Genomic DNA, 17,058 nt, shown 5'->3' with positions numbered 1-17,058 from the left:
CCATTGGGCCATATGCTTTTTACTGCTCTTGCATAACATATTATATTATTCCAGTATGCTTCATTTGTGATTATGTTCTAATTTTATTCTAGGATCTATTGATAAAATGTACTTTGTTCATGGGACAAGCCCTTTCGTTTCCACATGAAAAGTTTCATCTTTATATTTGAGGATAAGGAAAACTTTCTCAATTATAGACATTTTTTTTAATAAATATCAAGGTTGGCCCACGACTTTGTCCTAGTTTTTAATTTTGGCTCTCAGTGTATTTGAGTTTCACATCCCTGCTTTAGATGGTCAATAGTTCTGTCCCCATACCGAATGCATGTCGTCAGCAGCACATCACAGGTTAAAAATGTGCTGGACAACAATAATTGTCCACATAAACAATCTGATCAGCCGACAATCTGCTGCTTGTTTCCTCGTGTGAATACACAACAGTTATTCTTTCACACCGTTTTGATAAACCTGCCCTATAGTATTTGCAAAAATACTCCACTTTATAAAAAAAAAATAAAAAAATAATAATAATAATAATTTCCACATGCAAGGTTGTGCTCATAAGGTTGTGATAACCAGAATTATTTTTTACCTTCTGCTTTTTGTCTTCTGGAGATACGTGGATGACTAAGAATCCGTCACTCAAGTTACTGACAGATATTTCTAGAAAAATATAGATTATGATTAATGTAATCATTTTATATTCATTTAAATTCACATAATTACAGTTACCATTATGCCACTGAATACCATCCTTTTCTTTATACCAGTGATTATAAAGGCAAAATTGTGTAATTATTTGTTACTGCAGTTCAAGGCTTGCACCTCCTGTTATTTCTATATGATATGCAATCCTGTCACTGAAGGCAAGGTTGCTTTATTTAGGTGAGTGAAATAGTTAAATAGACTTAAACTTTTTACTCAGTTAAATGAATCCTCTTATGCTCTGCTCCCTTTTCAACTGTATTTGCATTCTTTACGACACAATTGAAGATCATTTACTATAATGGAGCGGGAAGCCATCGGCTTCTTGAGTTGTGCCACCATATAATCTCAAATGTTGAGCAGCCAGGACCTACCGGGCTCTTGGCACTCGACACAGACCTGCCCAATTCAGTGATGTCATTCTGCCCACCTAGGTAATGCCACTAACGGAGCAGGCCACAAGACAGAAGAGGCATGTAGTCAGAGCTGCTCTGTTGATCCTGTGAACAGGGTTAGGTGAGCAATTATTTACTGCGTGGGGGCACCAACTGTGTGGAGGCACTATCGCTTTATGAGAGCCACTAAAGTAGTGCTATTACTTTTGGGGGGCTTTAAGAGGGCACTATAACTGTTCAGGGGCAATGTAGAGGCACTATTTATTTGAGGAGGCTACAGAAGGGCATCATTACTTTTTAGGTTGTGGTAAAGAGGCACTTCCATAAGCGTAGGACATTAAGGGGTCACTGTTACGGTGTGAGTCTGTAAGGACACTATTCCTGTGTTGGGGGCACTAAAGAAGGACTAATTTGTACTCTATGGGGTGCACTATTATCAACCTCAGCAGTATCTGTCAATGAGTTTGGTATTAACTATAAATATGGCGGTACCTTAAACAGGAGCAAGCACAACATTGGAAAACACTGTGGTACTGTTACAAAGACAGCAGTGTGGGAAATGTGTGTAGGTAGTGAGTAAGAAGGTTGAAAATGCTGAAAAAGAGAGGAAACAAATATGTCTGAGCAGCACACTGCAAAAACAAGTCATACTTTGGAGAAGTTGTTGTGGTGGTCTGCATCAGATGGAAAAGAAAAGGGAAAGTGAATGATTACAGACATTAGGGAAAATGTTTAAAGTCACTGCAGATTCTTAAACTGTATTCACTTATACAGTAATAAAATGGTAATGTTATTTCAAAATCACCATGTGGTAGTAATAGGTAGTCATGGTGTAAAGGTATTGGCTCTTATATAGTCATATTATATGGTAATTGCATGATTACATTATATTGAAGTTTACCGTACAATCAGCCCACCCTATCCTAGTAGCTGGAAAAAGCACTTACTACTAGTACTACTGTACCTATTAGCAAATGTCTTCTGACACAGCAGTGCTAGGACATGTAGGGCACACAGTACAGGAGAGCAAATTTTGCTGAGCAGAGGATGTGGCTGCCATTTAGAAAGTCATTATCCAAATCTCTTCCCCAGAAAAGGAGACTAAGAACTACAGATGATGAATCTTTTAAAATTAAATTCTCCAGCTTTGCCAATTTTTTTTACAAAAAAAAATGATAGCAGCAAATTTCACTTACTGCAAAGCATCCATTTTCACTGAAAAGGTGTGTAACACTCTGAGGTCTCCTAGTACTGTACTGAAACCATTTTAAGCTCCTTTGTCAAACACAGCCTAGTAATGTCAAAGTGACCTCGCCGTATAGATGGGTGGTAACTAGTGGCATCCAAAAGCCCATTTATAACACTACACCGACAGACTTTTCATGCTTTTTAAAATTAAAAAATGTCCAACAATTATCTGCTTCAGTCATTTGAAATCAGGCAGACCGTTCTGCCTTTACATTAAGGAGAAAGACTGAAAATTTCCTGTGTAGTGGCCTACTAAGAATTCAACTGCCTAGGACTGTGGTCCCCCGAAACCTGTTTTGACCAGGCATTTTATCAACTATGCACGCAGAGGCCAGAATGTAAGGGTGACCATCAATTTTTTTTTGTCATTGTCAATCAACTTTGTATGTTGATTAGTGTCTACCACGGAGTCCAGACCACAGGAAACATATACTCAGAGATCAATTCTTGGTTCGATTACTCTCTCGAAACAAGTGAGTTGCTGACAAAAAAATAACACAGCATTTTATATTCCCTAGTCCTGTGCAGGGACCTACAAAGGGAATTCACATCAGTCAAGGCACAAAATGGAAGCCCTGAATTTTTGTTTGAAAAAATGTTTTAAATGATGTGCCTAGCCCTACACAGGGTCCCAATCTTGCAAAGGGTCCTACGATGGAAATTCAGACAAATCCAAACCCAAAATATCTCATTCACAATATATGATGAAAATAGTAAATAGGTAATCATGAGGCAACGCTTATTTTTTAGCCATGACAAAATAAATGTTTTGGCAGTGCAACAATAAAATACCTAAGAATATTACATTTTCTTGCACACCACACTCCAAAGCCCCAAAGAGGTATTAATCCCCTTCATGATATTTTACGTACCTATATGTCATGGTTGGGTTCCCGACCGATGACGTACAGGTACGTCATGGCGATCGTGGTGGCACAGGAGCTATGCCTGCGCCGCCCACGGCTGTTTAACCCCCTAAATGCCGCAATGCATATCGATTGCAACATTTAAAAAGGCTAGGAGAGGAAGGCCCCGGCGACATCATTGCGAGGGCTCGATGGTCGTCATGGCGACCCTATGGTTGTAATGGTGACTCGATGGTCGTCATGGCAACCTCCAGGTCTGCCAGCAACGGTGGCCTGCTTAGACCATGCCAGGAGCATGGTCTAAGAGGCTGTTGTCAGTGTAACACTGACAGGTATAATGCATTGTAGTGCTGGTGCATTGCAATGCATGATACCAGTGATCAGAGTAATTAAAGTTAAATTTCTAAAGAGGGACTAAGTGAAAAAGTTTAAAAAAAAAATCGTAAAAGTATTTGAAAAAAAAAATTCTAACAATAAATACGTATATTTATGAAAAAAAAAACAAACAAAAAAGTTCGCATGTTTGCCATCGCCGTGTCCAGAACATCCTGATCTATAAAACTGTCACGCTAGTTAACCCCTTCAGTGAACACTGTGAAAAAAATAAATTGTCAAAAAACTATAACATTTTTGTCATGGGCTCTGGAAAATCCCATTAAGTAATTTTGTCTTTTCCTTTCCCTCATGACTGCACCACATGAGACATTTACAAAGAAACAAATTCACCTCAGGGAGGGGCCACCGTGTGTAGAACCCTTCTCCAAAAGGAAAGATGAGCAGAGGAGGTCAGATCAAGCATGTAGGGTTTACAGAAAGTTGAAGGAGAGAACCATATTGGCACCTTACATATCTAGTCGATAGACACCTCCACTTTCACTGCCCAGGAAGTTGCGACCGCTCTAGTAGAATGAGCCTTTTTGTTCTCTGGGACAGAACTACCACTAGAGGAGTAGGCTACCTTAATGGCTTCCCTAATCCCTCACTAGGGTACCTCTTGAGACTTTCAGTCCTTTCCTCAGCCCTGGAAGGAAACAAACAACGACTGCCTCTTTCGCCATGGTTTTGTTGCCGCTATGTAATTTATCAAGAACCTCCTAACATCCAGAGTGTGAAATTCTTCCTTCTTTGTGTTCCTGGGGTTAGTGCAAAAGGAGGAAAGAATAATCTCCTGACTCCTATGGAATTTCATGGCTATTTTTGGAAGGTAGGCTGGATCTAGTCTTAGAATAACTCTATCATTAAAAATCTGCGTAAAAGGGGTATTAACTGATAAGGTCTGGATATCACTGACTTTGCAGGCTGAAGTCAGTGCCAAACAATCACTGTCTTAAAGGTAAGATTTTTAACAGTTGAGACCTTTTAACGGTTCAAAGGGGGAGTTGGCTAACACCTCCAGCACCAGGTTCAGATCCGAAGATGGAATCTTTGGACTAGGGTTCGGTCTTGGACCGATCACATGCTTTAATAAATCTAATTATCCATCCGTTGCCAGCTAGGTCGCAGTTATACAACGCCCCTAAGGGGGAGATTTGTACTTTAAGTCCACAGCCCCACTATCAGTATTTGGTCAGTATTTTTTCTCAGGAGTGGGAGACAAAACCAGGAGTGGGTGATAAATGCAGAATTGGTGCACTTGTTTCTCTGATTGTTCTTCACCTGGTTTTGGCTCCCACTCCTGAGAAAAAAATACTGACCAAATAATGATAGTGGGGCCGTGGCCTAAGAGTGCTAGTGGATAACTCAAGCTCTAACCCTTTTTGGAGAAATTCTAGGATAGATTTAACCAGAATCTCCTCACCCAGTCTTTCTCCTGAACAAGTCAGGAACTTTTTCCAGGTTCTATCATACACTGCTCAAAAAAAATAAAGGGAACACTTAAACAACAGAATATAACTCCAAGTAAATCAAACTTCTCTGAAAGCAAACTGTCCACTTAGGAAGCAACACTGATTGACAATCAATTTCACATGCTGTTGTGCAAATGGAATACACAATAGATGGAAATTATTGGCAATTATCAAGACACACTCAATAAAGGAGTGCTTCTGCAGGTGGGGACCACAGACCACATCTCAGTACCAATGCTTTCAGGCTGATGTTTTGGTCACTTTTGAATGTTGGTTGTGCTTTCACACTCGTGGTAGCATGAGACGGACTCTACAACCCACTGAAGTTGCTCAGGTAGTGCAGCTCATCCAGGATGGCACATCAATGCGAGCTGTGGCAAGAAGGTTTGCTGTGTCTGTCAGCGTAGTGTCCAGAGGCAGGAGGGGCTACCAGGAGACAGGCCAGTACACCAGGAGACGTGGAGGGGGCAACAACCCAGCAGCAGGACCACTACCTCCGCCTTTGTGCAAGGAGGAACAGGAGGAGCACTGCCAGAGCCCTGCAAAATTACCTCCAGCAGGCCACAAATGTGCATGTGTCTGCACAAACAGTTAGAAACCGACTCCATGAGGGTGGTATGAGGGCCCGACGTCCACAGATGGGGGTTGTGCTCACAGCCCAACACCATGCAGGACGCTTGACATTTGCCACAGAACACCAGGATTGGCAAAGTCGCCACTGGTGCCCTGTGCTCTTCACAGATGAAAGCAGGTTTACACTGAGCACATGTGATAGACGTGACAGAGTCTGGAGACGCTGTGGCGAGAGCGGTCTGCTGCTTGCAACATCCTTCAGCATGACCGGTTTGGCAGTGGGTCAGTAATGGTGTGGGGTGGCATTTCTTTGGAGGGCCGCACAGCCCTCTATGTGCTCGACAGAGGTAGCCTGACTGCCATTAGGTACCGAGATGAGATCCTCAGACCCCTTGTGAGACCATATGTTGGTAAGGTTGGCCCTGGGTTCCTCCTAATGCAGGACAATGCCAGACCTCATGTGGCTGGAGTGTGTCAGCAGTTCCTGCAAGATGAAGGCATTGAAGCTATGGACTGGCCCGCCCGTTCCCCAGACCTGAATCTGATTGAGCACATCTGGGACATCATGTCTCGCTCCATCCACCAACGCCACGTTGCATCACAGACTGTCCAGGAGTTGGCAGATGCTTTAGTCCAGGTCTGGGAGGAGATCCCATAGGAGACCATCCGCAACCTCATCAGGAGCATGCCCAGGCGTTGTAGGGTGGTCATACAGGCACGTGGAGGCCACACATAATACTGAGCCTCATTTTGACTTGTTTTAAGGACATTACATTAATGTTGGATCAGCCTGTAGTGTGTTTTTCCACTTTAATTTTGGGGGTGACACCAAATCCATGCCTCCATTGGTTAATAAATTTGATTTCCATTGATGATTTTTGTGTGATTTTGTTGTCAGCACATTCCACTTTGTACAGAACAAAGTATTCAATGAGAATATTTCATTCATTCAGATCTAGGATGTGTTATTTGAGTGTTCCCTTTATTTTTTTGTTTATCTTTGTTATCGGTTTCCTGCTCTTAAGTAAAGTGAATACTAGACTTGGAGAAAACTCTCTCTGAATTAACAGTGAACTTTCAAATTCCAGGCCGTAAAGTGAAGCCCAGTTACTTGTGGATGCCAGACTAGACCTTGGATGAGTGGATCGGGATCTCTGGTAATATCCATGGATGGTGTGATCGACCTCAGCCTCCTCCATGAAAACCACATTCTTTAGGGCCAGACGGCCCCATAGGTCTACTATTTGTTGGAAGAATGCCCGATTCAGGGCCCACTTCACTTGTCTTAGTCAATTGCGGCTTAGGAAGTCAGCCCTGTCGTTCTCTTTCCCTTTTATGTACAGCGCTATCAAGGACAAGAAATGGTTTTTACCATATGGAAAATTTCCTCCGTTGTCGCAAAATCTTGTGTCCCCCTGATGGTTGATGTAAGCCACCGTTGTTTGATTGTCTGACAGGATACGAACATGACTGCTTTGGAGAGATGAGATAATTCCTTCACTGCATATTGCACTGCCACAAGTTCTTTCATGTTGGCGGAACTCCCCTTCTCGCGTTCTCATCAAACACCCTGAACTCAGTCTCTCAGACGCACTCCACATCCATTTGGGCTTGCCTCTGTAGTTATGATTTCTGCAACCTGATTTACCCTTCTGACAGATTTTCTAGGCTTAACCACCATAAGAGGGCCTTGGTTGCCACTAAAGAAAGACTTAATTTTCTTTCCAAACACCCTTTCAGCTCTTTTTTGCCTATTTGTATCTCCTGCTGGAATTGTCTGGTATGCAACTGAGCTTATAGTACTGCTGGAATACATGAGATCAGGGTTCCCAACAATGAAATTGCTTTCCTGAGTGTCATGGTAGGGTTGCTTACCGCATCTGATACCAAGCATGAAAATGTGTTTTTTCTCTTGTGGTAGGTAACAAGTCTGACTTACTGAGTCTAAGAGAAGAGCCAAAAAAGACTTTGACTTTTGAGGGAATTAGCCTTGACTTTTTTAGGTTCAGAAGCCAGCCTAACTCCTCCAAGGTGGCTCTGACCCTTGCGAGCAGGAAATTGCAGTGCTCTACTGATCTGCCAACAATCAGGAAATAGTCCAGGTATGGGATTATTAGAGTAGCCTATTCCTGATGATGTGCTATTATTTCCGCTATAATTTTCATGAAGACTCTCTGGACCATGGACAGATCAAAGGGCATGGCCCTGAACTGAAAATGCCTGATCTGCTTGCTTATGGATAGGGCCACTCTTAAGAACTTCTCGTCTCTTGCATGAATCGGACCATGGTAGTATGCATTATTCAGGTTCAGCACACCCAAGTAACAGTCTGGAAACTGAAGTTTTATAATCAATTTTATTGACTGCATTGTGAAATTTCGATATATCAGGAATTTGTTCCGATTCTTTGAATTGATGGTGGTTCTGAAGGTGCTATCTGGCTTCTTTATTAAGAAAAGAGGGGAATAGTATCTCATTTTTTCCTCCTCCAATGGTACTTCTATGGGAACCTGTTTCTGAACCAGATTGATAACTTCTATTTACAGGGCTAACTTTTCCTCCCAAGATTTTCTTGGGGACGTTACTGCGAATGTCTGCAGAGGAACAGCCGAAAATTGAATCTCAGGCCCGACTCCACTATATCTAGAATCCATTAGATGAAATTCTTGCCCAGGCAGGGAAGAAGAGGGAAAGCATTCCCCCTACCTGAGATGACCCCCAAACACGAATCCTTTGTTTTTACTTCTTTTGTCTTCCCATTTCTCTTGATCCCTGGGAGGTCTTTTCTGGCTATACCGTTTCCTCTGAAAGGATGTTTTATACTCCAGAATGAACAAATGAGGAAATCCCTTCTTCCTATTTCCATCTTTGTCCAGGATGTCATCCAGAACCTGACCAAACAAATATTCTCCGTCACAAGGGATGTAACATAATTGTTAGAACCCTCCTGTTAGTTTTTTTCTATTTTGTGGTCACATGACCTGCTGCCTATTTTTTCCAGCTCCGCCCTTCTGGCTTTGCTGGACTTCAGTGTTACTTTGGCTCTTAATCTAGCCAGTTGCTTTGTACCTATCTCTATAGTTTGTTTGGTCCTTGGACCTCTAAGTATTTTTGTCAGTTTATCTTTTGCTCCGCTACAACTTCTGCTAGGAGGTGTCCAATTTTGTCCTAGTCCTTAGTACTTTTAGAGACCCCTCCCTTATATCTATAGGTCTGCGTTCAGACTAGTTGAGGACGAAGGCGGGTCTTTTCACAAGGAACAGGTTGCCCGCTGCATCGTAGGGAATCAGCTTAGTCCTATTGTAGGGACAGTTTTCCTATCTTTCCTTAGTTCTTGTAGCAGATCATAACAGTAAGGCCAGCCCAAAATCAAAAAAAAAAAAAAAAAAATCCTAAGGAAAGAGATCCAGAGATCAGCATGGTGTCTGTTCAGGAATTGGCTCAACGCCTACAGGGATTGTCTCTTGAGGTGGCCGAGCTCCAGCAACACGTGAGTAGCTGTCCTGGAGCGCATTTTGTTGAACCGAAGGTAGGACTGCCTGATTTTTTTTATGGTAAACAACAAGATTTTTTTTTCTTTAAAAATGCTTGTTTATTATATTTTCGTTTGAGACCCAGGTCCTCTGGGAATGAATCACAGTGCATTGGGTTTATCATGTCACTTTTGCGCAAGGAACCACAGGGATGGGCCTTTTCTCTCCAACCTAATGATCCGTGTTTTAGATCAGTGGAAGATTTTTTTTCTGCTATGGGGTTATTGTATGACGATCCTGATCGAGTCTCTTCTGCTGAGACACAACTGAGACGTTTAAAGCAGGGGTCAGGGGATGTTGAAAATTATTGTACACACTTCAGAAGGTGGTCTTCTGAAGTGAGATGGAATGATTCGGCGTTAAAATGTTTGTTTCTTGCTGGTCTAAGTGAAAGGGTTAAGGATCTGCTGATTGCTTTCCCGGTACCTGGAAACTTGCAAGAAGCCATGCAATTAGCTATACGTGTGGACAGGAGACTGCGTGCCAGGGTTAATGAGGAGAAAACTCCTGCTATGGCAGCTCCTAGTCATCAGAGGGTCTGCTCGGACGACGGAGAACTGATGGAGATTGGGGCGATACCACTCCGCTCTCAGGAAAAAGACCTCAGGTTTTCTAAGGGATTGTGTTTTTACTGTGGGAAATCTGACCATTTTGTTAAGAACTGTGAGATTCTGTTAAACAAAGAAAAAAAAAAGGTCAGTTACGCCCGTATTGCTTGTTTAAACTCTAAGGGAGTATTTCTTTCAGGGAGTACCTCATTGCAGGAGGAGTTGATTGAATTTCAGGTATTTGTGGATTGTGGTTCTACACTGAATGTGATTGATAAGGGATTTTTGGAAAAACTTAAATTGGAACCTAAACCGTTGTCATCTCCTATTTCTGTGGTTGCTGTTGATAACACTCCTTTGAAATGTGTTACTCACAAGGTTTTTGAATTTCCCCTCACTATTAATGGTATTCACCAAGAGAATTTGGATTTAGTGGTATTAAATAATTTACCTTCTCCAGTAGTGTTAGGTTTGCCTTGGTTAAAACTGCACAATCCTTTACTGGACTGGTCTACTAATGAGATTAAATCTTGGAGTCCTAAGTGTTATGATAAATGTTGTAACGGTCGCATTGCTGCTGTGGAAAGAGGGGATTTACCTGTACCTATTCAGGATTTTTGGAAGGTTTTTTCAGAGGAGGAGTCACAAATTCCCTCCTCATAGGGACTATGATTGCACCGTTGAGTTTGTTCCTGGAGCTACTCTTCCCAAGAGTAGCTTATTTAATCTGACTATCCCTGAAAGAAAAGCCTTGGAGGAATACATACAGACGAGCTTGGCTGCTGGTCACATTAGACCTTCTAAGTCACCTGTGGCTGTTGGATTTTTTTTTGTAAAAAAAAAAAAGACGGCGGTTTACGTCCATGTCTTTCGAGAAATTAATAAAATTACCGTACGCAATTCCTACCCACTGCCGTTAATTCCTGACTTGTTTAACCAGTTAGTGGGGGCCAAGTGGTTGATCTCCGGGGGGCATACAATTTGTTGCGAATGAAGGAGGGTGATGAATGGAAGACTGCTTTTAACACTCCGGTGGGTCATTTTGAGAATCTGGTTATGCCTTTTGGTCTTACTAATGCACCAGCGTTTTTTCAGAACCTTATTAATGACATCCTGAGACCTTTGATTGGTAAGAATGTGGTGCTGTATTTGGATGACATTTTGATTTATTCGCCAGATCTGGAGTCTCATTGGCAGAGCGTACGTGAGGTATTGCAGTTATTAAGTGACAATTCACTTTTTGCTAAGCTGGAGAAATGCGAGTTTGCTGTGCAGAGAATTAGTTTTTTGGGCTACATTATCTCCAGCGAGGGCTTTGAGATGGACCCGGTGAAGGTTCAGGCTGTGCAGGAATGGCCTAGGCCTATTGGTTTAAAATCGATACAGAGATTTTTGGGTTTCGCCAATTATTACAGAAAATTCATTAAGAATTTTTCTATAATTGTTAAGCCGCTGACCGATCTCACCAGGAAAGGTGCGAATACGGTCCAGTGGACTACTGAGGCCATTGAAGCTTTTGTGTATCTCAAGGAGAGGTTCAGTTCTGCCCCCATCCTTATGCAGCCTGATGAGACCAAGCCTTTTTTGGTTGAGGTTGATGCTTCTTCGGTGGGGGTCGGTGTGGTTTTGTCTCAGGAGAACAAGGATGGGGTTCATCCCTGTGCTTTTTTTTCAAAAAAAATGTCTGAAACCGAACTTAATTACGATGTTGGTAATCGGGAATTGCTGGCTATCAAACTCGCATTTGAACATTGGCGTCATTTCTTGGAAGGTGCTAAATTTCCCATTCAGGTTTTCACTGATCATAAGAATCTGATCTATCTAGATGCTGCCAAGCGCTTGAATGCCCGTCAGGCTAGGTGGGCACTGTTTTTTTCGCGGTTTAATTTTTCTGTTACTTACATCCCGGGTACTAAGAATGTTAAAGCTGATGCTTTATCTCGCAGCTTTTCTCCCATGGTTGGTACCGTGGAGCAGGAGAGCATTTTACAGGAAGGAGTTGTGATAGCAGCATTGGACTCCGTTGTGGAAGATGGGATTCTGAAAGCCCAGGAGGATGCCCCATCTAACACTCCCCATGGGAGGTTGTTTGTACCTAGAACCTTTAGGAGAGAGTTGTTTGTGGAGTATCATGAGTCTCGGTTGGCAGGTCATCCAGGAATTTCTGAGACTAAGAGACTGGTAGGTCGCAGTTTTTGGTGGCCTGGGTGGCAGAAGGAAATCATTAAATGGGTGCGTCAATGTACGGTGTGTGCTAGATCAAAGGCTTCACATGCTCCTGCTGCGGGGTTACTTTGCCCTCTGGAGGTTCCTAGTGCACCTTGGACGCATCTTGCAATGGATTTTATTACTGACCGTCCTGTGTACGAGGGTTTCACTGTCATCTGGGTGGTCGTGGACCGTTTTAGCAAGATGTGTCACTAGGTTCCTTTCATTAAACTACCCTGCGCTAAGACACTCGCTAAGGCTTTTGTCAAGGAAATTGTCAGACTCCATGACGTTCCCACCGACATTGTTTCTGATAGGGGACCTCAGTTTGTGGCTCGTTTTTGGCGTGCCTTTTGTGACAGGTTGGGAGTCCATTTGTCATTTTCATCTGGGTATCATCCTGAGTCTAATGGACAGACAGAAAGAAAGAACCAGGATGTTGAGCAGTTTTTGCGTTGTTTTGTGGCAGACAATCAAGAGCGGTGGTCTGAGTTTCTGCCACTTGCTGAATTTGCTCTTAACAACCATACATCCTCTTCTGCTGGGTGTTCTCCTTTTTTTTGTTGTACTGGGAGACATCCGTCGTTTGGTTCGTTCTCCAAATTGGTGTCGGCTGTGCCGGAGGAGGAGAATTTTTCCGGTGATTTGTAGAGAGTTTGGTCTGATGTACGTTGTAACCTTCAAGAGGCTAACAAAAAGTCTAAGAAGTATTTTAACAGGAAACGTCAAGAGGTTTTGTTTACGGTTGGTGACATGGTTTGGTTGTCCTCAAAGAATCTGCGGTTGAGAATTCCTTCTAAGAAATTGGGTCCGAAGTTTGTGGGACCATTTAAGGTGCTTCAGGTGGTTAACCAGTCTGCTGTTAGGTTGGAGGTTCCCTCCTCCTGGAAGATTAATCCGGTGTTTCATGTTTCCTTGTTGAAAAAAGCTGATGTATCGGATAGGGATGCCACTGTCACAGTTCCTCCGGTGGTGGAAGACGGTGAATATGAAATTTCTCGTATCATGAATTCCAGAAGGCATAGAGGGAGATTGCAGTATCTCGTCACTTGGAAAGGTTTCGGTCCTTAGGATAACTCCTGGGTAAGGGCAGATGATGTCTCTGCTCCTAGACTTATCAGAGCGTTTCACAGGAGGTTTCCTGATAGGCCTGGGCCTGGAGGATCCGGAGGATCCTCATAGAAGAGGGGGTACAGTTTTCCTATCTTTCCTTAGTTCTTGTAGCAGATCATAACAATAATTTGGTTTCAGAGTGGATATCACCTGGCCAGCACTTGAGCCATAGCGCCCTACGGGCTGCATTAGAAAGACCCGCTGATCTGGCTACTAACCTCACCAAGGTATCTGCAAGAAAGGCTGCTGCTCCATGCATTAGTGGTAGATTGGCCAGGATCTTTTCTCTTGAAACATTATCCCTTAGTTGACCCTCTAGTTGGTGCATACAGATCAAGGATCTGGCTGTACAGGTTGCCGAGATAGCCGGTTTCAGGGCTCCTGACTAGGATTCCTAGGTATGCATTGGGTATCCATCAGCCTTTCTATCTAAGGGATCTTTTAGGATTCCCATGTCTTCAAAGGATAATGTAGCTTTTTTTTGGACGTCTTGGCAACTGCTACAGCTCTCTTCGGTACCTTATCCCACGGGGCTGTCTCTTGCTCTTCAAAGGGGTACCTCCTTTTTGAAGATGAGGGTAGCTTTCTTTTCCTGTTTCTTCCAATCTTTTTTAAAGAGAACTTGAATTTTCTCATTTATATGAAAGATTCACTGCTTCTTCTGCCCCCCCCCGAACATAATGCCCTGTACTGATTTGGGGTTTTAGCATCTATGATGCCCATGGTAGCCCTTACCGCTTTGGCCAATCTACCCGTGTCTTCCCTGTAACACAGTCAGAAGATGAAGAGGCAGAAGTATCAGACCCACATTCTCCTTCTGATTTCACTGATTTACCTTTCCATACTGTCCCTCCCAGAGCTTGCACTTCTCCATACTATCCCCTCACGCTTCCACCTCTCCATACTGTTCTTTCATTCCTCCATACTTTCCCCTTACACTTCCATTTTCCAATGATGTCCCCCACACTTCTCCTCTCCATACTGCTCCCTCTCTATCTTGCGCTTTATTTCACAATTTTCTCCCCACTGCCCATAAAATGCACTCTCAGTAACACCACTCCTCCTTCCCTCTACAATAACTTTCTGTACATTGAATCTTCGGCTCACCATTTCCCCTTCCTCTGCTGAGGTCAGCAGCATGATGACGTATGACGAGGCGCTGACGAGCGCTCCTCTGCCCCTATCCCAGCATTCATGTCTTCTAATGTATTTGTGTATGACAGACGTGAATGTAACTGAATACATTTAGAAGGAAACCGGTGTCTACTGGTTCTCAGTGGGCTGTATGTTGTGCTGGCTTGACTTAGAAGATATTTTGGCTAAACACTGCCTCCACTCTATCATGCACGCGGCCACCCTACTCTGATGATGACATCACGTCCTCCTCACCACAAACTGGGTCCCATGTCCGGTCCACCACACAATCCACAATTATCATCACCAGGATCATCATCCTGATGCAACTGACAGTTGTCTGATTCCCACCTCTATTGTTTTTCCCTTGACTCAGATTTCTACTTCTGCTGCCAGTGCCCACACCACCACAGCCTAGAACTGTGCCAAACACTAGATCAGAATTATATTGTTAGACATATTATCCTGCTAAGGCCAAGACCCCACTATCAGTATTTAGTCAGTATTTTTTCTCAGGAGTGGGAGCCAAAATCAGATGAGGAACAATCAGAGAAAAGGTATAATAGAAACAAGTCACCAATTCTGCATTTATCACCCACTCCTGGTTTTGGCTTCCAGTCCTGAGAAAAAATACTGACCGAACAGTGATAGTGTGGCCGTGGCCTAAGACTGAGAGTAGTGATGTGCCACAAATTCCATAATGTCCTCCGCTTCCTCCCACTAATACGCTTGCTGGAGGCAAAGGAGGCCAATTATGACCTGCGTTGGGTAATACTACTGTTTGGACAGCGGGTGTCAGTTCTGGTGGTGGTGCTGCTTGCAGCTCCAACATTCTTATTGCCATATGCCACAGTTTGAAGTATTTTACTTTAGATTAACCTGTCCATTGACACTTTTTTTTTTACCATAGATTTTTTACTACACTATAATTAACTCTTGTCGCTGTTTTCAAACACAATTCCCTCCTTCCCAAAAAGGATGAGCAAGAAATGCTAGATACATATAAAAAAAACAGCAGTGGCAACAGGACGCAGTATTTGTTTGGTGTATACAGATGTCAAATCTTACTAAAACAAATGTGCAAAAAACAGTAGTTTGAGACACCCACACACTTTGTGAGGAAGACACTAGAAGTTAAATGCAAGAAATGCAAAAACTCAGTACAGTAGCATACTTTGCAGACATTGAGTTTAGATTCTTTTCTTTAAAAAAGACCTTTCACCAAAATGTTCATATTGGACACACAATGTAATAGAGACTGCAGAATGGAATAAAACTTCTTTTCTTGTGCTTTTACAATGTGGAGATATTAGCAATCAAAATATTTGGCACTTAATGAGTCAACTTTTATTAGGTGGACATTATAAGATAGCTTTCACTGGGGGCGTGTACTTGTCTCCCTGCATGATGTTGCCCAATCATAAGCAGGAAGTAACATAATGGAGAGAGGACACACCCCCATGCCCTGCTTTTATGCAGTCTATGAAACTTGCTCAGATTGGGTGTGCTATACCATGTGATAGCTGCAAGGCATTAAGGGAAACATTCCAGCCTTCTCTGGCTGATGCAATCTTCTGCCATGTGTACCATCAAAGATGGAATTTTTAGTAATTTGCACAATGCAAATCGCAAATTTTATGAAATCACCGGGTGAAGCAAATTTGAAAAAAATCAACATGAATTTGATTTTCATCATATTGATTCATGACTCATGACTCATCTCTACTAATAACCTTTCTCTCCCATCCCCTGCAGCCACATCCTCTACTTAGCCCCCTGTTGCAGGAGCCATAAGAAAACTCATAGTTTGACCAAACAATATTTCCACCCGTACCTAAAATAATAACTAGAAATCTGGTGGTAAAATGAACAGATTCTTGGTTTGGCCCAAGTATTAATTTGTTCTCATTGGAGAGAGGCAAGTAAGGCGTTGCCCAATACCTCTAATTTACTTCCAATGAAAACAAAATATTTGGGCATGAAGAAATCCAATATCTGTTTTTGGTTGACGTGCTGGAACATTTCTAAACACTTGACTGGTCGGCGAGTTCAGTCATTTATATGTATATGACCACCTTAAAGGGGTTTTCCAGGCATAATATCAAGTGGTGGTGGAAAATTTGTGAATCCTTTAGAATCTATAATATAACGCTGCAAGTGTGTCTCTGTCTGAAGCCTCGATAGACTGCGCATGCGCGACGCGCAGTCTGGCTCCAGACAGAAGCACGCATGGAGCCGTTACAGGTAAGAGGAGTGTATGGCGCCGGAGATCGCGGTATGCGTAGACACTGAACGCATAACGCGATCTCCGGCGCCATACTGACATACTTACCTGACCGGGAGGAGCGTTGCCGCAGCCCCTCTCTTCGCCGGAGACCGGGGCAGGAGTGAGGCATTGGATCAGAGCATGCGCATAGCGCTATCCAGCGCCATTTTACTGAAGACACATTTGCAGTGTGTCTTCAGCAAAATGGCGCCAGACAGCGTGTTGCTCCGGCTCCGCACTCCTCCCCCGGCCTCCGGCAGAACAGGACGCAGCAGCGCTGGAGCACAGAGAAGAAAGGTGAGTATAAGTGTTTATTTTTTTTGTATGTGTGTATAGTGTGAAAGGGATGAGGGGGCCACACATACCAGGATTGGGGGGTGAGGGGTACCATACATACCAACCATGCATACCAGGATTGTGGGGTGAGGGGATCATGCATACCAGGATTGGGGGATGAGGGGAACATGCATACCAGGATTGGGGGTGAGGGGTACCACACATACCAGGATTGGGGGGTGAGAGGACCATGCATACCAGGATTGGGGGGTGAGGGGACCATGCATACCAGGATTGGGGGATGAGGGGACCATGCATACCAGGATTGGGGGGGTGAGGGGTACCA

At 43.3% G+C, this 17,058-nt stretch overlaps 1 protein-coding gene across 1 annotated transcript in view; it reads right to left on the bottom strand.

Annotated features, from left to right (window-relative positions):
• The window catches only part of MYO1H (myosin IH), a 223,288-nt gene that overhangs the window by 14,082 nt on the left and 192,148 nt on the right, over positions 1-17,058 (bottom strand). Inside the window, exon 29 of the mRNA XM_073672594.1 lies at positions 593-663. Within this exon, the coding sequence (XP_073528695.1) occupies positions 593-663 (71 nt within the window). The remainder of the gene's footprint in view (positions 1-592; positions 664-17,058) is intronic.

Source organism: Phyllobates terribilis, unplaced genomic scaffold (assembly GCF_046119375.1).
Source record: "Phyllobates terribilis strain yellow unplaced genomic scaffold, ASM4611937v1 Scaffold_1__5_contigs__length_1240528914, whole genome shotgun sequence".
Lineage (NCBI taxonomy): Eukaryota > Metazoa > Chordata > Amphibia > Anura > Dendrobatidae > Phyllobates > Phyllobates terribilis.
This window is presented reverse-complemented; position numbering and strand designations above follow the sequence as displayed.